General features: G+C 36.8%; 1 protein-coding gene across 2 annotated transcripts in view; it reads left to right on the top strand.

Moving 5' to 3' along the window:
* Positions 1 to 15858, top strand: part of ube2e3 (ubiquitin-conjugating enzyme E2E 3 (UBC4/5 homolog, yeast)) — a 51834-nt gene extending 35976 nt beyond the window's left edge. For both annotated transcript variants that reach the window (XM_065252224.2, XM_065252223.2), the window contains exons 4-6: positions 2429 to 2561; positions 13166 to 13313; positions 15090 to 15858. In XM_065252224.2, coding sequence (XP_065108296.1) covers positions 2429 to 2561; positions 13166 to 13313; positions 15090 to 15187 — 379 coding nt within the window. In that variant the 3' untranslated portion in view covers positions 15188 to 15858. The remainder of the gene's footprint in view (positions 1 to 2428; positions 2562 to 13165; positions 13314 to 15089) is intronic.
* Positions 15859 to 22190: the final 6332 nt, after the last annotated feature.

The raw sequence follows: 22190 nt of genomic DNA, 5'->3' as shown, positions 1-22190 counted from the left end.
GGAACGCTGGATTACACAACGCCCCGGCTCCGAGCGGCTAGAAGCCACTGTAGAAAGGCCTCTGGATTATTGAGGTCACTCCGTTTTTTTTATGAGGATTACTACTCGAAATGTACTGCTAACATCATTTCTGTGTTATATAATATCAGCATATGGTATTTGTTCCAATTATGTTATAAATGTGGTGGCAAGCGTTCCCCCAGGTACATGTTTTCGATTTACCTGAACCCCCTAAAGGTTAATATGTAGATTACCAGGAAGACTCCTGTGACGGTGGAAACTGGTACATTCAGAGTCAGTAAATTCATTTTACGCTGCATACGTCTAATCCTTTTATGTCCTTTTATGTGTCTGGAGGTGAATTGTGCGTCTTTAAGAAGCGTATGACGGTCTGTATTCGACAAACACGACTGTCCACTTGGTTGCCAAGAATTCATTAAAGTCTAGAGGGCTTGTTCGGCTATTAACTGGGGATTTTTTCAATCATTTGGCACTGTTACGTTTTGTTAAGAGTTTGCTGAATCTGTTACGAGTGGCACTTCAGCATCAACGTAATTGCGACAAATCTTCACGGTTAAGCGTTAAGAGGACAGACAGGCTTCTAGCTTTACGCTTCGGTGTGAGGCGGTGTTGGGGAGGAACGAGCTAGTAATGATGCTTTTAATGGCTTTTTTTTCAAAATCGGTCAAAGCATCTGACCCATCAAATGAAACATGCCTTATGACCTTTTGGAAAGTGTTGACCTTTTTAAACTTGAAGTTTTTATTTGGACAACTTGGGTGGTAAACAACTTCTTCTGTGTTGGATGCTTCTTACATTTTTCTTTTCAGTTTATCACAAACAGCGAACATAACAGCCAATTAAAAATGACTTTAATAGTGCAATATTTTTATCAATTTGATTGCTTATCGTTTTATAGTCCTGCTGTTCATGCTGCTGTTTTCTGGTTCAGTAAATAATAGGGGTGTGGCATACTTTTATTTGTTGCATTTAGTGTAAATTAATCTCAACAGTTTCAAAGTACGCTTATGAATCTAAACTCCCCCTTTTATTTGTAATGTGCTGCTCTGCGTTAATCCTTCGAACCCCTGACAGGGCTCGGGTGAAAGCTTCACGCCTCACGTTAACTGCTTTACTAACCACCTACTGAAGGCTTGTCAGATTGATTTTGAGAGGCGTTAAAATGGTTTTTCAATTTCTCCCTCCTTGTTTCTCCTTTAAGGCTACAGCTAGCTACATGATTCCCCCTTGACATCCTCTCCAAATGTCATGTGTTGATTCTGTGGCAATAAGCGTTGACGGCATTGTTTGTTGTTTTGCTGTTAAATGATCTATGTAGCTGCTGTTTATAAATCTGCCATTTATTGCTCTCCGCTGTATTCAAAGCGCTTTTCACCCTCGCTGTGGTGCGAGAGTCCATTGGCCCCAGATGATTTATCTACCTCAAAGAATTAAATAAGCTACATAGCGACAATTAATTGTTCTGATGCTCTTCATGCCATCCAGTCCTATTATCGTTATTCTCCACTGTAATCCCACCTATTCTTGGCTCACTGCGTTATGGTGAATTGAGTTTGACAGCCGTCATCTCTTGTTGCGCAGCAAAAGTAGATATCCAACGTGTAGGCTGGCATGTTTTTATCACATGCGGATTGAGCAGTAGATGTTGGAGATAAGACCTCTCACCTTTTTTTCGTTAGAAAGTGGGCTGTGGATCACGCAAGGCTTTATTTTTCTGAGGGTTGCTTGGTTTTTCTCTATTAGACACATTTGTGTAGTTGTTCCTTTATCTCTTCTTGATCTCTGATTTTTATATTTTAAAGGAAAACACCACAGTTTTTCAATATTTTACTATGTTCTTACCTTAACTTAGACAAATTAATACATACCTATCTTTTTTCAATGTGTGCACTTAATCTTTGTACAGCGCATCGTGAATGTGTTAGCATTAAACCTAGCCCCATCCATTCCATAGGATCCAAACAGGGATGAATTTAGAAGCCACCAAACACTTCCATGTTTTCCCTATTTAAAGACAGTGACATGAGTAATTATTAGAGCTGGGGTAAACGACTATTTATTAAACGATTAATCTGTCGACTATTTTTCTGATTAGTCGACTAATCTAACGACTAATTGGACGATTAATCTAATGATTAGTTTCTGTTGCTTGATTAATAAAAACCATAATGTATCTCAAATAAATGCCAAAAACATTCTTAATTATATACTTTAAAGGATGTATCAGTGATTTCAGGCCAGGGGTGGCCAAAGCTACTTTAGGGGGTCCATAGTCCATGAAAGAAGTAATCCACTAAACAATAAACAATTTTTATTATATGACTTGCAGGTATAATTTTTTGTTGATCACTCCAGTACTAAATTTGACTTGATTCACTCACCTTGGCTTATGTTTGTGTCTTTTCAGTGCGGGACCCAAGGGCGACAACATCTACGAATGGAGATCCACCATCCTGGGACCTCCGGGTTCAGTCTACGAAGGGGGCGTGTTCTTTTTGGACATCACCTTTTCTTCCGATTACCCCTTCAAGCCACCAAAGGTATGAAAACATCTCAACCATCTCCATTCACTATTGTAGGGGTGTGGGTCTTGCTGAGTGTTTTTATGGACATACTGAGCATTGCAGTGTCTTAGCAAGTGCACAGCAGTAAATCATTCAGAGATGGACTAAGTGGGCTGGATCTGTTTTTGCATATGCTGTTGGACTTAAACTGCTATATGAGCTATTTGTTAATAACAAGAGTCTTAGTTTAGCAACATTTTAATATGAACTTTATATCATTAAAGGTGGGGTGCATGATCTCTGAAAACCAATGTTGACATTTGAAATTACCTAAACAAACACTCCCCTACCCCAATAAAATCTGGAGCATCTTTTGATAGACCCGCCCCTCACATACGCAACCTAAGCAACGATGTTGGTTAGTAGACACGCCCCTTACTGCTGATTGGCTACAAGTGTGTTTTGGTAATCGGCCCGACTACTTTTTCCAAAAAGTTTTTCAAAAATCATGCACCCCGCATTTAACACATGCTAAACAGCCTGCTTATCAAAAATAGTTCAAACGAAATGAATTTTAAACATCTTGTTTAGTCTTACTTTATATAATTAGACTTTGTTCTCACCATGACTAAAGCCTTAGACGCTGGCATGGTGTTTAAAAGAGAAGAAAGAAGGAATACTGGAGCCTGAGTGTTAAATGTTAACCGTCATTGAAACCAGTTACACAAGTCGGCAGCACAACTTTTGAGAGAATGAGAAAATGTTTTTTTGCAGAATCTGTTAGTTGAGATCACGAAGAAGCCTCTCCATGTTTGAGATAGCAGTTTTGTATATTTAAAAGCGTACATTTTGCGGTTGAAATCGGCTTGTTTTTGCAGAGATTCTAGCGTGCAGCAGGGGGTGTCATTGTCTGTGTATATTTACATACTGAATAAGCGGCTTTTGTTTTCGCCCTGCCACCAAAGGGAACAGCGTGGCTACTTAATAGGGATAGTTCACCCAAAAATGAAAATAATGTCATTAATGACTCACCCTTATGTCGTTCTAAACTTGGAAGACCTCCGTTCATATTTGGAACACAGTTTAAGATGTTTAACGTTAGATTTAGTCCGAGAGCTTTCTGTCCCTCCATTGAAAATCTATGTACGGTTTCCCTAACCTAACCCTAACCCTAAACATGTCCAGAAAGGTAATAAAAACATCTTCAAAGTAGTCCATGTGACATCAGTGGGTCAGTTAGAATGTGTTGAAGCATCGAAAATAAATTTTGATCCAAAAATAGCAAGAATTACGACTTTATTCAGCATTGTCTTCTCTTCCGGTTCTGTTGTGAACCGCGTGAAGTCACGTGACTGTAGTGACGCGGCTGACCTGTTCCTCAGACTGGTTTGCTAAGTTTTTTTCAAACTTACAGCGTGCATCTCCCCAGACTGTAAATGACGCTCGGGCGCACAAAAAAAGCTGGGGCGCAACAGATAACAGTCAGCTGGGTCGTACGTCAGCCGCGCCACTGGCTTGAGTAGTTTAATTTCGACTCGCTCTTACGGTACTTTGACGTCATCTGTAGGTCTTGCAGCGCAGCATGAAGTCAAACGCACACAAAAAAGTCACAAAAAGATCGTTGAATTTGTTATATAATTGGCTACATGTTTTGTCTATCAATATTTTCCATGAAGTCATTGGCTGATGGAGGAACAAACGTGCGATTGGTTACATCCCTAAAGGACGTCACGTTTTCGACGGGGCTGTTTGGATTATGTATTATACTACCTCCCTCCTTTTAAATAAACATTTTAAAGGTGGGTTCATGTGTTTATCGGAACGTAAAGCGTAATCTCATACAACATTGCATGTTACGATGTAAATAGTCCTCAGATTGTATATTATATTCTATTACTAGACGTTCATGTGAAATCTGATGTAAACAATAGACTATATATCTATATTTCATGGATTATACAAATTTGTGGACAAAAATGGTCATTGGATGATTCACACATCTGAAACAGACTGGATTCGACTTGTGATCAACACAAAGGTAAAAAGTCCTGTTTATTTTTGCATGTTGTCATCCGGACTTTTGTCACAAAATACTAAATATGATGCTGGAACATCTGTATCTCAAAACGGCTTTACAGAGGGGGTATGGCTTTTCTAAATGAGATGTAAATGACCCCCCCAGCTGGAACCTTTCCGTCTCTATTTTCTCGGTTTGAGTTTTTCTGAGTTCCTACATTCAAATGGCCACAACTTCTCCAAATCGTATCAGATTTCCATGTGTTACACAACGTTCCAAAGCTTAGAAACTGCACTTTCAGAATCTGTGAATAACTCAAAATGCCCCAGATCCTTGTGTCCCTACTTTCCGTGACTGGTCACAAATATTGCTCATCAACTTGGTCCATCTTTTTTACCATTTCAAGTGGAAAGATTTATGAGGAAACGTGACGCTATATGTCACAGATTTTTTTTTTTACCTGAGGGAGGGGTTCTAGCTGACCAATCACAGCACCCACAGTACAAGTGGAATTGATGCATTATTAAATTTTGGGGAGGTGCGCATCGGGGTATGTGTCTATGCGTAGACTACGCTGTACACTTGACGCAGCGTATAAATTGGGCTTTAAAGGGGACATATCATGAAAATCAGACTTTTTCCATGTTTAAGTGTTATATCTGTGTCCCCAGTTTTTCTATCAACCTAGAAAATGTGAAAAAGCTCAACACAGTAACTTAGTTTGGGTAAAACATTCTCTGTAAGCATGTGAAAAATAGGTCATTAAAAATTGGCTCCCCCTGTGATGTCAGAAGGGGATAATACCGCCCCTTAATCTGCACTTTCCAATCACGACACTGCCATTTAGTGAAGGGATCAGCTCATATGCATTTTAAAGGACACACCCAAAATGCCACATTTTTTGCTTATACCTACAAAGTGGCAATTTTATTGTGTTATAATAAATTAGCTATATGGTATTTTGAGCTTAAACTTTACATATGTACTCTGGAGACACCAAATATTTATTTGACATCTTTAAAAAGTCTTGTGAAATGTCCCCTTTAAGCTACATGTATGAATGTTTTTGCATTAGATTACAAATAAAAAAATATTTCTGCAAACAAATAAAAGCTAGGTAACAACATAATTTTGTATTTTTTGGTGTATGTATGAAGTGAAGTTGACACAGGCCTTCTAGCAGAGAAACCACAGGTGCAGTTCATTGCAAAAACATATGGGCATGTTTCGTTCATTTGACAGCTACAAAGTAGCGTATGCTTTATAAACATTTCAGTGTGTCATTTGCTATTAGTTAGTTTAAAGTCAGCCAAAGTGATTTGTACCAAAGCCTATTGACCTTTAATTAAGACTTATTAGGTCTACTAAGGACACTGTTGTAATATATTGTCCAGAACAGATTTTGACCTCTGTTTAAGAAAAGTCAAGGATAATGTGATGCTGAACGGTTGGATTTGTCTTGTATTTTATGTGCTCTGTGGCTATACGTACTCTAAGGTGTTTTACAGAGCGCCAGCTATTTCCAGTATAAAGCAATTAGCGAGATGTCGACAAGCAGCCGTGTGGATTATGGAAGAAGGTTTACTGTAGCTCGTACTGTAAAGGTGAAAGAGTTGAGTGCGGCATCTCTGATTCATTAAGATTAAGAATCTGTTTTCTTCCTGTTTGATAATTTGTGTTTTTATACAGCTCCCAGCCTTGAGTCTGACCCTCATCGTGTCAGTGGCGTCTTTAAACAACATGTTTATATAATGTTCACGAGCTGGAAGTGCTTTTTGTTCAGATCGAGCCACTGTGAAGCTTTAATTATAAACAGAATTCATCTTGTGTTGTGGATGACAGGCGTGGTGTCCTGTCAGTCTTTAGTCACCAGATCAAACACAGGGGACATCAGGGCTGAATTCATGTTATGTTTATTTGGGAGTGTACTGTACTCTGGGAACTTGAGCTTTGCTTTAGTGAAGGAGTCTGTGTGTGTATTTGGAGGCGTCTCATTCTACAACTCCATCCAGAAATAAGAGGATTGATGAAGTGCAGCTGTTAAAGGATCTAATACACAACACTCTTTGCTTTTACCATCATTTGACCATTAAGCTTTTTTGTTTTGGGTTTCTTTCTTTGCCTGTTCTTTATTTCTGTCCATCTGTCCTTTTCACTTTTTCTGTCTTGTTCTCTTTCTCTTTTACGCTGCTTCCCTTTTTCGTCTTTCTTCTATCTTTTTAGGGATGTAACGATTCAGTCGCGGTCCCCAATAATAATGCCTGTCTGAAATCGATTCTGAATCACAAGGCTGCAATTCTATGTTTCATGCGCAGCTTGTGCGTTTACTACGGCATTTGGTCAGTAAGAAGTCCTTATCAATCTAAAATCATTATGAGTCGGAGTCGTTTATAACGTGCATTTAAAAAAGCAACACTCGTTAAATAAAAATCATTCAAAATAATGTTTATTATTATGAAAATTCCTGAAACAATTTGAAGAACAGCGTATAAATATTCCTCTAGACATTTCCTGGAATAGTGTTTGTAATGCTACTTCTTCTGTGGCACAAAGGGAGTTTCTGCATGAGAGCGCCCCCTGGCGTTCGGATGTGTCGGGATTTCACCGTAATTCATTAAAATTCATTGAGAAAACACGCATTTGCACGGTTAATCGTTACAACCCTATTCTTTTGTGTCTCTTTCTTTCTTTCCTCCTTTCCTTCTTTTTTTCTTTCTTTTATCCTTTCTAACTTTCTTTTTGGTCTGTATTTTTATGTCCCTCTGTCTGTTCTTTCTTACTGTTCTCATGGTATTTTCTTTCTTTTTCCCGTTTATTCTCTTCTTCTGTCATTTTCTTTCTTTCTCTTTTTCTTTTTTTCTTTTTCTGTCCTGTTCTCTTTCTCTTTTACTCTGCTTCTCATTTTATACGTCTTTCTTTCCTTCCTTTTTTCCTTCCTTCCATCCGTCCACCCATGTCTTTCTGTCTTTTTTCTTTTATCTTCTTATCTGTCTTTCTTTCCTTCCTTACTTTCATCCATCCATCCATTCATTTATTTTCCTCTTTCTTTCTTTCTTTCCTTACTCCTTTCTTTCTTTCTTTCCTCCTTTCTTTTTTCCCCCTTTCTTCTTTCTCTCTTTCTTTCTTTTTTGTCAGTATTTTTATGTTTCTCTGTATGTTCTTTCTTACTGTTTTCCTGGCCTTTTTTTCTGTTTATTCCCTCTTTCTGTCCTTTTCTTTTTCTTTCTCTCTTTCTTTCTTTCTTTTTTATGTCTGTATTTTTATGTTTTTCTTTCTTTCTCTCTGTGTCTGTTCTTTATTTCTGTCCATCTGGCCCTCTTTTTTCCTTTTGTTCTCTTTTTCTGTACTGTTCTCTTTCTCTTTTACTCTGCTTCTCTTTTTATATGTCTTTCTTTATTTCCTTCATTCCTTCCTTCTATCCACCCACCTTTTTTCGTCCTTTCTTTCTTTCTTTCTTTCTTTCTTTCCATCTTTCTTTCTTTCCGTCTTTCTTTCTTTCCGTCTTTCTTTCTTTCTTTGGTCCTTTCTTCTTTCTTTTTTTCTTTTCTTTTTGGTCTGTATTTTATGTCCCTCTGTCTGTTCTTTCTTACTATTCTCCTGGCATTTCCTTTCTTTTTCCCGTTTATTTTCTCTTTCTGTAATTTTCTTTCTTACTTACGTACATTCTGTCCTGTTCTCTTTCTCTTTTACTCTGCTTCTCTTTTTATACGTCTTCCTTCCTTCTTTCCTTCCTTTTTTCCTTCCTTCCTTCCTTCCATCCATCCATCCATTCATCTATTAATTTCTTTCCCTCTTTCTTTTTTGTGTCTGTCTTTTTCTTTCTTTCTTTTTTCTTTTTTCTTTCTTTCTTTTTTGTCGGTATTTTTCTGTCTCTATGTCCGTTCTTTTTTTACTATTTTCCTGGCATTTTCTTTCTTTTTCCTGTTCTTTCTTTCTTTCTTTTTCCTGTTCTTGCTTTCTTTCTTTTTTCTTTCTTTTTTTCTTTCTTTCTTTTTTGTCGGTATTTTTATGTCTCTCTGTCCGTTCTTTGTTTACTGTTTTCCTGGCATTTTCTTTCTTTTTCCTGTTCTTTCTTTCTTTCTTTTTCCTGTTCTTTCTTTCTTTCTTTCTTTTTTGTCGGTATTTTTATGTCTCTCACCATTCTTTTTTACTGTTATTCTGGCATTTTCTTTCTTTTTCCTGTTCTTTCTTTCTTTCTTTCTTTCTTTCCTTACTCCTTTCTTTTTTCTTTCCTCCTTTTGTCTTTCTCTCTTTCTTTCTTTTTTGTCAGTATTTTTTAGTGCTGCCGCGAATAGTCGACATAGTCGACGTAATCGACGATGAAAATTTGTCGACGGCAATTTTTTTAGTCGAGGAGTCGCATATTTATTTTTTTCCGTCTCAAACGGCCCACTGTAATTCTGTCTCATGTCTCAAATGGCTCAATGTAATTCACCTCCACACCAGTCTGTGCGCTGTGCGCGCCCTGCTGGTTAATCTGCTACGCTATCATCTTTCTTCCCTCTCCCCTGCCTTCACTGCTTTAATTTTGAAAAATTGGCGGTGGCAGGTGAGTCTATGGAATTATGAGTCGGAAAGCTTCCGAAGTATGAAAGTATTTTAAGCCAAGTTGTGATAAAAGAGTGGTCTGTTACACCGTGCCAAACGTCGCTGGCTTATCACGGGAGCACAACGACAATGCACGAGCATCTCAAACGAAAACACTCGGGAGTTACTGACGATACACCCACAGAGAATAGGACAACGTAAGTAACTGTTATATGATTATTAATGAAACGGCGAGCTAGTACTGTTTTATTAACTCTTTTGAGAAGTACAATGACTCTGTCTTTGGATGTTAAAGCTGTTTGCTCGTGATTCCGCCACGGAATCAACACTGGACGCAACAAATAGATTTTTCATGATTCCCATTTACATTTTTATTTTACTATTTTAAACGGCTCAATTCATTGTTGCGCGTCTCTCTCTCTCTCTCTCTCTCTCTCTATCACTCATGTTGCTTGCAGCGCCTCGACCGCGCGCGCCTCTCTCTTACGTGACAGTGAAAAGGTGACAGTGTTTTTAATGTACTTTCTTTTTTGCGTAAACGTCAACATTCACAGATGTCTCTAACAAAGACGACTGATCGAGTTAACATGACTTGAAGAAAGATTAGCAGTAGTGTGAGTCTGTGTGCGAGCTTTCTCCCTCCCTATGATGCTGTATGCCGTGTTCTGTAACAACAACAGTGTATATTCTCTTGTATTTCTGAATTTGCACCGAATTGTCTGCGCTATATCACTCGCATTTAAAATCAAGAAATGGCTCAAAACACAACAACAATTATGAGAAGAGCAACAGCAGTAAAGCTACAATGTATATGTATGGTGATTTTTGCATATCTAAATTAGGATTTTAGCAGCAGTTAAAGAAACAGCTGGTTGGATAAAAACGAGGTGATGGGTCATGTTTAGTCACTATTTTATAGGCTACAACAGAACAGATAATATGTAAAATAGCATTCAGTTGTGTTAAAATGCAATATAAGATCAAAGAGTAGAAGTGAAACATTTCATATTTCTGTTAAGCATCTACTTTGCACTGGAAGTTTTTATTATTATTTATATTGTTTACATTGTAATTTTTTATTTGGTAACATTTAAGTTATTCATATTGTTTATGACACCGGTGAGTTCAAAATAAAATGGACAATGAAATAACAAACACTTGAGTTTTTTTTTAATTAGTCGTTTAGAATAGTCGACTATTCGAAAAATTAGTCGAAAGATTAGTCGTTAGAAAATTAGTCGTTAGTGGCAGCACTAGTATTTTTATGTTTCTCTGTATGTTCTTTCTTACTGTTTTCCTGGGATTTTCTTTTTTCTTGTTTATTCCCTCTTTCTGTCATTTTCTTTTCTTTCTTTCTTTCTTTCTTTCTTTCTTTTTTATGTCTGTATTTTTATGTTTTTCTTTCTGTGTCTGTTCTTTATTTCTGTCCATCTGTCCATCTTTTTTCCTTTTGTCCTCTTTTTCTGTCCTGTTCTCTTTCTCTTTTACTCTGCTTCTCTTTTTATATGTCTTTCTTTATTTCCTTCATTCCTTCCTTAAATCCACCCACCTTTTCATCCTTTCTTTCTTTCTTTCTTTCTTTCTTTCTTTCTTTCTTTCTTTCTTTCTTTCCGTCTTTCTTTCTTTCTTTGGTCCTTTCTTCTTTCTTTTTTGTCAGTATTTTTATGTTTCTCTGTATGTTCTTTCTTACTGTTTTCCTGGCATTTTCTTTTTTCCTGTTTATTCCCTCTTTCTGTCCTTTTCTTTTTCTTTCTCTCTTTCTTTCTTTCTTTTTTATGTCTGTATTTTTATGTTTTTCTTTCTTTCTCTCTGTGTCTGTTCTTTATTTCTGTCCATCTGTCCCTCCTTTTTTTCCTTTTGTTCTCTTTTTCTGTACTGTTCTCTTTCTCTTTTACTCTGCTTCTCTTTTTATATGTCTTTCTTTATTTCCTTCATTCCTTCCTTCTATCCACCCACCTTTTTTCTTTCTTTCTTTCTTTCTTTCTTTCTTTCTTTCTTTCTTTCTTTCTTTCTTTCTTTCTTTCTTTCTTTCTTTCTTTCCATCTTTCTTTCTTTCCGTCTTTCTTTCTTTCTTTGGTCCTTTCTTCTTTCTTTTTTTCTTTTCTTTTTGGTCTGTATTTTTATGTCCCTCTGTCTGTTCTTTCTTACTATTCTCCTGGCATTTCCTTTCTTTTTCCCGTTTATTTTCTCTTTCTGTAATTTTCTTTCTTACTTACGTACATTCTGTCCTGTTCTCTTTCTCTTTTACTCTGCTTCTCTTTTTATACGTCTTCCTTCCTTCTTTCCTTCCTTCCTTCCATCCATCCATCCATCCATTCATCTATTAATTTCTTTCCCTCTTTCTTTTTTGTGTCTGTCTTTTTCTTTCTTTCTTTTTTCTTTCTTTCTTTTTTTTTGTCGGTATTTTTATGTCTCTATGTCCGTTCTTTTTTTACTGTTTTTCTGGCATTTTCTTTCTTTTTCCTGTTCTTTCTTTCTTTCTTTTTCCTGTTCTTGCTTTCTTTCTTTTTTCTTTCTTTCTTTCTTTCTTTCTTTCTTTCTTTCTTTCTTTCTTTCTTTCTTTTTGTCGGTATTTTTATGTCCCTCTGTCCGTTCTTTGTTTACTGTTTTCCTGGCATTTTCTTTCTTTTCCTGTTCTTTCTTTCTTTCTTTTTCCTGTTCTTTCTTTCTTTCTTTCTTTCTTTCTTTCTTTCTTTTTTGTCGGTATTTTTATGTCTCTCACCATTCTTTTTTACTGTTATTCTGGCATTTTCTTTCTTTTTCCTGTTCTTTCTTTCTTTCTTTCTTTTTCCTGTTCTTTCTTTCTTTCTTTTTTGTCGGTATTTTTATGTCTCTCACCGTTCTTTTTTTACTGTTTTCCTGGCATTTTCTTTCTTTTTCCTGTTCTTTCTTTTTCCTGTCCTTTCTTTCTTTCTTTTTTGTCGGTATTTTTATGTCTCCTCTGTCCGTTCTTTTTTAACTGTTTTCCTGGCATTTTCTTTCTTTTTCCTGTTCTTTCTTTTTCCTGTTCTTTCTTTCTTTCTTTCTTGTTTGTCTGTATTTTTATGTCTCTCTGTCCGTTCTTTGTGTACTGTTTTCCTGGCATTTTCTTTCTTTTTCCTGTTCTTCCTTTCTTTCTTTCTTTCTTTCTTTCTTTCTTTCTTTCTTTCTTTCTTTCTTTTTTTCTTTCTTTCTTTCTTTCTTTCTTTCTTTCTTTCTTTCTTTCTTTCTTTCTCTCTGTGTGTGTGTGTGTGTGTGTGTGTGTGTGTGTGTGTGTGTGTGTGTGTGTGTGTGTGTGTGTGTGTGTGTGTGTGTGTGTGTGTCTTTTTTCCCTTTCTGTCCAGTTTTCTTTCTCTTTTACTATGCTTCTCGTTTTCTCGTTTTAATTCAGAGTTTGTTTTACTCTCTCTCCCTCTCCCTCTCTCTCTCTTTCACTCTCTTTACTTTTCTCATGTTCTTCCTCTCTGTAGGGGAATACAGTATATCACGTTGTTTTGTTTTCAGTGTCTGGCACCAGACCTCACACAGGTCCGCCTGTGTCATGCTCACTGTGTTGTGCATCGAGCTGGACTCTGAGACCACCATGCTCATACAATACCAGCATTGTGCCAGGCATTCATGGTTATTTTGGTCATTTGGTTTATGCTGCGTCATGTGACTCTCAGTATCTGCTGCAGGGGGCAGAGTTAAACACAAACAAACACAAGAAGCCAGTCTTTATAGGCCAACAAGCAGACTAGCGCATGACCCGGCAGCACTGCCCTTTCTCTCGACCTTCATCCAGCACACTCGACCCTTCCACAGTACCGCAGTCAGTAGTTTGGGTCTGGCCCCTTAAGCCAAGGCCATAAGTCATCAATACCCCTTGAAGATATGGCTACTGACACACAGTTGGAAAGCTAGGTTAGGTTATGCTTGCTTAGCTCTCTTGTCTCAGTGGATCGATAGCTTTCAGGATTCAGCTCTGTTAATAGGAGCTGAATAAATAGTCCCCCTTTATGATGAAAGCCTTGTACTGCTGTTAAGACACATCCATAGCATTAAACTGAGGTTCTGTACTGCTGAGCCAACAATAAGGGTTTTCTCTTTCGCACAGGTCACGTTCCGTACGAGGATCTATCACTGCAACATCAATAGTCAAGGTGTGATTTGTCTGGACATCCTGAAGGATAACTGGAGCCCAGCTCTGACCATCTCGAAGGTCCTGCTCTCCATCTGTTCCCTGCTGACAGACTGTAATCCAGGTGAGTACAGCAAAATAATGCAAGACACTCTGAAAAGAGTTTTTACATGTTGCTTGATCATAAAAGGTCATTGTAATGCTGCTTTCAGACCAGCCGCGGTAGAGGCATCAAGCGCTAGGGTTTTCAATGTTAAGTCAATGAAAAGACGCGTTGACACAGGTCTGGAGGCACGAATGAGCCGTTAAGCCCAGCGCGGTAGACGCGATTCCGCCTCATTTGCGCTTCTAGTTTGCACGAATGGCGTGAATTGATTGATGCCGCATGAAATGCTCTAGTTGAAAAATTTGAATTTTGCTGGAAAAACGTGCCACATTTACCAATCAGGAGCTTGCTCTAGTAGTGACGTGATTACAGAAAGCGAGCTATGTAGCAAAAGCTCCTCCCATGACGCAAATTTCCGTGTGAATGTCTCGATTACTAGAATTTCAAGCGAGTAAATTCAAAATGTGCAAGTGGCAAGCTAGACGCGATAGACGCGAATTTCACGCCTCAAAGGCGGCTGGTGTGAACCCACAGTAACTGTATTCATAATCTCCAAGCAAATTCTTCCTTTAAAGGTGCAGTGTGTAAATTTTAGAAATATATTTTGACACAATGCAATATAATATAGATAACTATGTTTTCAGTGGTGTATAAAGATCTTACAAAATGAACTGTGTTGTATTTATTACCTTAGAACAAACGGATTTTATATCTGCATACACAGCGGGTCCCCTTACATGGATGCTGCCTTTTTGCGGCATCATGTTTTTACAGTAGCTCTAAATGGAAAAACTGCCCTACACAGCGCGTTTGTCACTACTTGTCTCAGACGATGACATGTTTGTCCTGTGACGGCTATTGTAGCTGCTCTATGTGCTTCATAATAAGGGAGATTGCAATTCGCAACCTCACCACTACAGGCCGCTAACATCTACACACTGCACCTTTAAAATCAGAAGACAATACATTTCTAAAAATAAAGGTGTTTCATGATGCCATACAAGGACCATTCCTGGACCTTTTAACATCTGAAGTACCTTTCTATTTCAGATTATAAAAAGGTATGAAATAAAAATGATTATTTTAAGAACCTTTGACTAAAAGATTCTTAGAGGAACTTACATCTTTAAAGTCCATGTAAAGTCATTTTAGAGAAATGTTTCTAAACAAATTATGAATGTATTACTGAAACGTATGTTCCCTTTAAACCAATGTTCTTTATATTGTCAGCGCAATGTTTTACAAATTGAGCTGGACATGGTAATAGCAATAGTCAAGGTCATGAGTTCGATCCCCAGAGAATACACAAACTGCACTGCAAGTCACTTTGAATAAAAGCGACTGCCAAACGCATGACTGTAATATAATTAAAAGAATGTTCCCGTCCTAAACCTAATCTTAAAATCAGAGGGCATTGATGGATTAAACTGCTCTATAAGAAATGGCAATGAATGTTGGTTCAGAAACATTTTGCTAAGCAAATTTTAAATTCTTAGCTTTTATTAAAGCAGATCATTGAATCTGACAGCTTCATTTGTTCATTTCATATGTTGCGTAAAGTCATGGTTTCATCACAAGTCAAGAAAAAAGCTGTGATGTTTGTCTCAAAAACAACTCTGACATGATGTCAGCCGAATCAGCAGAAACGTCTGTGAATCCCACACAGCTCATTTTCATTGACCGGAGATATCTCACTTCCTACTGCTTTCTCTGTCCCGCCCAGCATCTCTCAGAATGACTCCTGGGTATAAGTATGTCTCACTTTCTTATTCATTTTTCTTCTCCATATCTCAGCGGATCCTCTGGTGGGGAGCATAGCTACTCAGTACCTGACCAACAGAGCAGAACATGACAGGATAGCTCGACAGTGGACCAAGAGATACGCCACATAGACGGCGACCGCCGGCAACCCCAGATACCCCACCTCCACCCCGATTTTCCTTTCCCCCTCCCGTTCCCTCTCCACTCCTCCCTCACCCCCAGTCCCCATCACCCGCAGGAGTGTAAAGATCCAGGAGAGGCAACTTTACAACGTGCAACAAATCTTTATAGCCTTTACAAAACGGACTTCTGTGTATATGTCATACCGATTCTACCCCGTGTTTTTACCCAATACGGACTGGGAGCGCAGACAGAACCGACCGCGGTAAGGCTGCCGGAGTAGAATTTTGTAGCGGTAGATTTAGTTCTGTTTAAAAGCCTTCTTGCAAGTCTTGCTTCTTTGGGATATAAAATGTATTTTGTGATGTAACAAGGAAGATGTTCCTAAAGTCAACCAAATATTATGGTGCATTTTAGCCTAATTCATTATCTGTATGAAGTCAACGGAAAAAACGAAAAAGACTAAAAAAAAGAAAAACGAGCTGTAGATTATTAGAAATGATGTCATTTATATGAGACCCACACTCATTTCCAGTTCTGTGGTACATGCTGTTGTGAATCTGTTATACCTTTGTCAGTTTGTAATGAAGAGATCTCATTGAACGTTTTGTAGCTCAGCTGAAATGAGCCTTCACTGTAAAATCCCCTTGAACACGATAATAATAAAAAACCTTTCCCCGGAGGTAAGGTGTGTGTGCTGTTTTTATCAAGGGTGTTTTATAATGTGTGAAGAGAGCGGTCCATAAACATTGCCATTTTAATCTCAATGACAAGTGTTCGCAGAGTCAGAAATCAACTTTTATGATGCAAATGTTAAACCGTAAATTTATTTAGATTATTAACCATATAAAAACGTGCTATTCACTTATGTTAAATACCTATTGCCAATAACACAATTGTTAGATGTCTGGTACAATTTTTGTGGCTTTTTTGCATTTGAGTCTTGGTTAATTTTGGCCTCTGGCTCCTCGGATGTTGCACTAGAGATCAAGGCTTTAAACTGATTCACGGAACGAAAACCAGAATCTTTTGATGTTTTCCAAGGAAAAGAAACGAAACCAGAAACTTTCAAAAAATATATGTGACGGATCAGAATTGTTTATTTAAAATAATGGTAACCGTTTAATACAGTTATTTTTTTTTTGTTCTTTTGTAAATATTGTAGGCTACCAAGTATCTCAAGATGTTTGTTTTTTTAATACTAATTAGTGGTGTAACGAATCGTAGTTGATCCGTACATATCACAACCCACGGTTCGGCTCGCATTCGATTCGCGGATTAATATGAAAATTTAAATAGGGTGAAAGTTGATCATTTCCACATGTTTCAAAAGGCTTGCAAATGTTAACACTTAAGTGATTTAAAACAATTTAACCACAAAAAGGCGATAAAATTAGCAATTTTCTGTATGCACAGACGCACATGCAGTTGAATGTGTCCGGTCCAACTCCAATCAAAAGTGATTATCCCTATGCCCTTCAAAGATCAGAACTCTTGATGTATAAACTTGAGAGTCGTGTTTACTGTGTCTCATACTGTAGTCTATTAAAATACATTTGGTGAATAAAGCCCTGAAAAACAACGTAATTTTCACTTTATGTGGAGCGACTGTTTATGCTGCATCTTTTTAAAGAATCGCTGTCTGTATTTTATCCTCCGTCTGTGTGTGTGCGCGTGTTTAAGTGCACTCAAAAGTGCATACACGGAGAGACGCGTTTCAAAAAGCCTCAAAATACCACAGTATTCTTTTTCTAATAAAAACAAGTAAGTTGTTTGCCAATAAACGACATGGCAGAAATGGTCCTTGCCTTAATTCATGTATAATGCTGAAACAAATGTAGGCATGTCAGAAATACAGTTATGCCGCTTACATAATGTAGCCGTTTTTAATGTTCGATGACACGATAGAGACTTTGTAAAATTATGTAGAGTAATTATTTAAAGCGTAACTAAACCCCTGGTCAGAGCCTGACTCCACCCACTGGCAATATTTGAAAAATGCAAGAAAAGTGGGCAGATCCCAACGAAGATAGAGTGGATGAACTAAGCTCGTACCAAGTGTGTGGTGAGATCGTAACAAGGGCGTGGTGAGCTTGAACCTGCTTACGTCACGAGTCATTTTTTGGACCCAACATCCAATAGGAAAATTAAACTGCAGTAGCCACCATTCAACCTGAAGAGGGCAGCACTCAGACGTTTTTACACCATATATTGTAGTAATGAAACACTTTATATCCAAATGTCAAAAAACTTACTAAAATCAATGAACAGCACTAATAAAGCATCAATCTTACAGATCATTAACCAAAAAAGTTGGTTTAGGGTTTAGTTACTCTTTAAGTTTAATGTCGTAATGATCAGCCTACTTATTTGTATGTCCTACTGCTGACAAGGAACGTTATTTACCGGTTTGGGAACTTTATTTTTTTTTGTTCTAACCGGTTCAGGAACGTCGAATTTTCGAACCAAAACCCTCAACTGTTTCTTTTCGGAGTGAACCAATTGGGAAAAAATCTGGTTCAAAGCCCTGGTAGAGATACACGCATGCTATCATGCATCTTGCAATCTTTGCTCATGGGCATCCAGTTTTGGAAACATTGTCATATGACCGATATCTGTTTAGCCTCAGGAAACGGCATTCTTACCATATGGATTTGCTAACAGCATAGATGAAATAAACATTAGTTTTTTTCCCAAAAAAATGAGCACTGGTAAAAAAATTAGCAGTGCAAAAGATTCCCAGGGAACAAACATACTGATCAAAATGTATGCACTGCTATTCACTTTAGATAAAAGTGCATGCCAAGTGTATAAAGTAATCTAATTTGATTTATATGTTGCTTACATGCAGAAATTTGTCTTAATATACAGCTTATAAATCGTTAAAATGCCAGATAAAAAACAAAAGTGAGACTAATTTACAAAACTAACCATGCTGCCAATAGACTGACATGAGCAGCTGTCCATCAAAGTCTGATGTTTAAAGGATATTGAATGCTCATATCGGGCCACAACACTTATATGTGTACTTGCTAACTTCACAAAACGTGTGTATGGCTTTAATTAAGGCTGTTATGTCATTTTTGGCATGCAGAAGGAGTCACTTGGTCCCCTGTGTGCATTTCACATAGCCAGAATGAGATTGGTTTTTTTAGGGTCGCCCCCAGTATTCGTCACGCGGCCGGTATGGCTTTCTATTATGCTGTGAATGATGCGAGATGAATTCTGACCCGTGTTGATAGTGTCAGATTTACACCCCGGAGGGCGGTGGAATGTGTACGCTGTCTGACCCAACTTGAATGTTTGCAGCCCCCTGGTGGGCCCTTTGTTAATCGCACTTAAATGAGAGGATGATGGAGATCGATGAAGCATCATGTAGAGATTGATTATTTTGTTAGTTGTCAATTGACTGTTGCTCATTCGTGTGTTTTCTGTTTTTTTGTGAAGAGTCCCGTGGGAATCTCCGAGGCTAAGTTCAGAACAGAATAATAGCTTTATTTTAAAGTGAATACAGCACGGTGTACTCTGCTGTTTATTTTGTTTACTATTAAAATGTTTGTGGAAGTTATCATTTTGAGAATAACTGTTAATAATGCATTTATAATAAGCATGACATTGTAAGATACAGTATTACAGATTGCGTTATTATTTGTAGGTGGTCCTGGTAAATCCTACAATGCCAAAATCCAAATGCCCCCACAAATATGTATCACATACCAAATATACTAGTAAATTTTATCTTTGGGATAGATTTGCATAACGATTAATCGCAATTAATCTATTGCAGAATAAAGGTTTTTGTTTACATAATATATGTGTGTGTACTGTGCATAATAACTTTGTATAAATTATTACACACACATGCATGTATATATTTAAGAAATGTTTACATGTGTATATGCATTATGTATAATTTTTTATATTATATATAAATATATTTTTTAATAAAAATTATATATGCATAATTATTGTTCACAGTTCACACAGATATATAATAGAAACAAAAACCTTTATTCTGCAATAGATTAATCATTATGCAACCTTACTTTGGGGACATTTTTTGGTCCTCGTGAGGAAAAAAGCTTAGCAATCATACTAAATTATTAAATAAACATAATTTAATAATAAAGGTAAATATTTTCTGTGAGGGGTTGGGTTAGGGGAAATGTGTGCATGCATGAGTCTGTGCAAAATGTTTAAGGTAATCCATTAGGCATGGGCCGGTATAAGATTTTAAGGGTATGATAACCTTAAACAAAAATACCATGGTTTCACAGTGTTGCAGTATTGCCATTGCAGCACTAAAATGTGTTTTTCAAATGTTTGTGTATGCAACTTTTTAACCGGACACAAAACATTTCATTTTTAAGCAACATACAACACTTAAGTTATTATAGTCTTTAATATATATTAAATGTAAACATCAAATCAATTACATGACATGATTTAATTATTTTTGTGTTAACACAGCTCATACCTTAGAAATTGTATCACAGAAAATGTTAGTGGTTTTGAAACCTTGAGTCTTTAAAACCTTGGTATACCTTGAAACCGGTTATCGGCCCATGCCTATAATCCATAAATACATTTTTCGATCTGTGAACAACGTACATACAGTACATTTACTACTGTGTGTGGTGCAGAAATTATAAGTATTATGTTAGTAGTCCAATAGTGTTATGCTCATTTTCGTGATTTCGTATGGATAAATACAAAACTTTTTTACTGTGAAAACTTTTATTTAGTTTCTTGCATTTTTCAATTTTTCCATGCATACTTTAATGAAAGCCTTTTCTGTACTACACCGACATCAGTAACTGTTTTGACGGATTAATTTATTAGATGATGTGCTTTAGTGTATTAAGAGTGTAGTTATTGGTGTTGAATTGTGAATGTGTGTCTATGAATGGACGGGTCACATTTCCTGGGTGTACCGAGATGTTGGGATAGTCTTCAGTCCCCTGCAACCCTTAAAGAAAGTCGCTTTTATTAGTTTCCGTACAGACTGAGTCTGGTTAAGGAGAGTGACGTGTCGGAGATGTGACAGATATGTGCATTCAGCCCATGTTGCCACATGAGGGAGACAAAACATAGTGTTACTTCCTCTTACACATGCTTTTTTATTTGTGTTTTATTTGAGTTATGTTTTGCATTTGATGTTTATTTCATTGATCCCGACCTTGTAAAAATTACTCACAGGTGGGAGAAAGTGAATTATGCATTACAGAATAAGTAAGTCCCATGTTTACGAGTTATTATAATGGGAAATGATGATTAATCACCCGCACACACCTACTTACAAATAGGCAGACTGTCTGAATTCAGTGAATAATGAGATGGGATGCTCCTCTTCACCCAAATGACTGATAGGATTTATGCTGACCCATGAAAATATGAGCTCTTACTTCAGTCATGTAAATAACCTTTAATAGATTTGTATTGATCCTGAGGTAACTGACAAAAAATAAGTATTATTAATTATTATAATTATGATAACAATAATTATTAATAATAATAATTAATAATAATAAATATTACTATTAATTGTTATTATTATTAATTATTATAATTATGATAATAATCAATAATAATAAATAGTTTTTAATTGTTATTATTATTAATTATTAGTATTATTAATTATTAGTATTATTATTAAATATTATGTTTATGGGCGCCTTACATGACACTTCAGGACACCATGCATACAGTTAAAACGCGTAATAAAAAAATAATAAAATGCTATTCAACCAATATACTATATCACTGGTAAGCCTGCCCAAAAAGATTTTAATGCTTTTAAGATGATGCTTTTTGAAGCATCAGCATTTTGTGACCAAATAAAGTGATGAATATTTTTTATAAAAATTGTTCAGATGAAGAAAGCAAGTCGTGTAAGTCTGAGATGTCATAAGGGTGAGTTTTTCCTTTATTTTTGGGAGAACTATTCTTTTAAGTGGCCTATTATTGGCACAGCTTGAAATTGAGCACTTAAATCTCTTTAAATCGTGCTAAATATGACCGCTTATAACTGCTTAATAAGCAGCCTATAGGTTTTATAACAGAGCCGTGAAAGAAATGTAATCGTACACCAATAAACGTTTCCATTTTTATGAATCAGTTACTACATCTAATGGGTTCCTACATCTAATCGGTTACAGTGAGTCAGAGTTTAAAACTTAATGAAAGGGTTAACTTTCTTTAACCTTATTTTCTTAAGCTATTATTAAATTCTCATAAGCCATGTTTTGGCTATTAACCCCTCTTTGCCTGTGTTCGCGAAAGTCTGTGAAACAAAAGCGGGGGTGTGTTTTTTGTCACTCAGTCAATTCAAGTATGTTTAGTCGTGTGTGTGCGCGTGAGTTGAAGCGATAGGGGCGTCGCAGGCCTCTTCTCTGTGGTTTTAGAGCCACTACAAGTGGAATGCACAAAGGCTTAATTGAGATGAAGTGATCCGTGGATTAGCATGGGTGCTGGTAAATGCCCTCATCCCAGCTGACAATAGAGGGCCTCTGACAGGGGGCGATCAGCTGGGACTACACCAGTCCTCTGTTGTTTTTCAAGGGCCTGTGTGTTTGCCTGAATATCACCCCAAAAGGCGAAACGGCATATGTGCACCAAACTCTTCAATACTTGTGCCGGCACTGAAATATAGAGATTATTTTATGCAAAAGTATTCCAGTATTATCAACATTTTTAAAGCCATCGAGTACACAATCTTGTGATTATGTATTAATAGTTACAATCTTGGGTAAAATGGTTAATAATTTTTTGTGTTTACATTTTTCCATATAAAAAAAACTTTTGTTAGACTATTTGATGTTTATAAATGTATTCGTTTAGCATATGACATATATTTAGCATAAAGGTCATGTGTTTAATTCCCAGGGAACAAAAAATGTAATGCACTGTAGTCACCGGCATAAACGGTTTTCTAGATGCATGAATGTTATCATTAACTCATTAACTGTATGCATGCTTTAACTGAAACAGTTTGTTGAACACTTTCTTTTAGTT

This window comes from Paramisgurnus dabryanus, chromosome 15 (genome assembly GCF_030506205.2).
Source record: "Paramisgurnus dabryanus chromosome 15, PD_genome_1.1, whole genome shotgun sequence".
In the NCBI taxonomy this organism is placed as follows: Eukaryota; Metazoa; Chordata; class Actinopteri; order Cypriniformes; family Cobitidae; genus Paramisgurnus; species Paramisgurnus dabryanus.
This window is presented reverse-complemented; position numbering and strand designations above follow the sequence as displayed.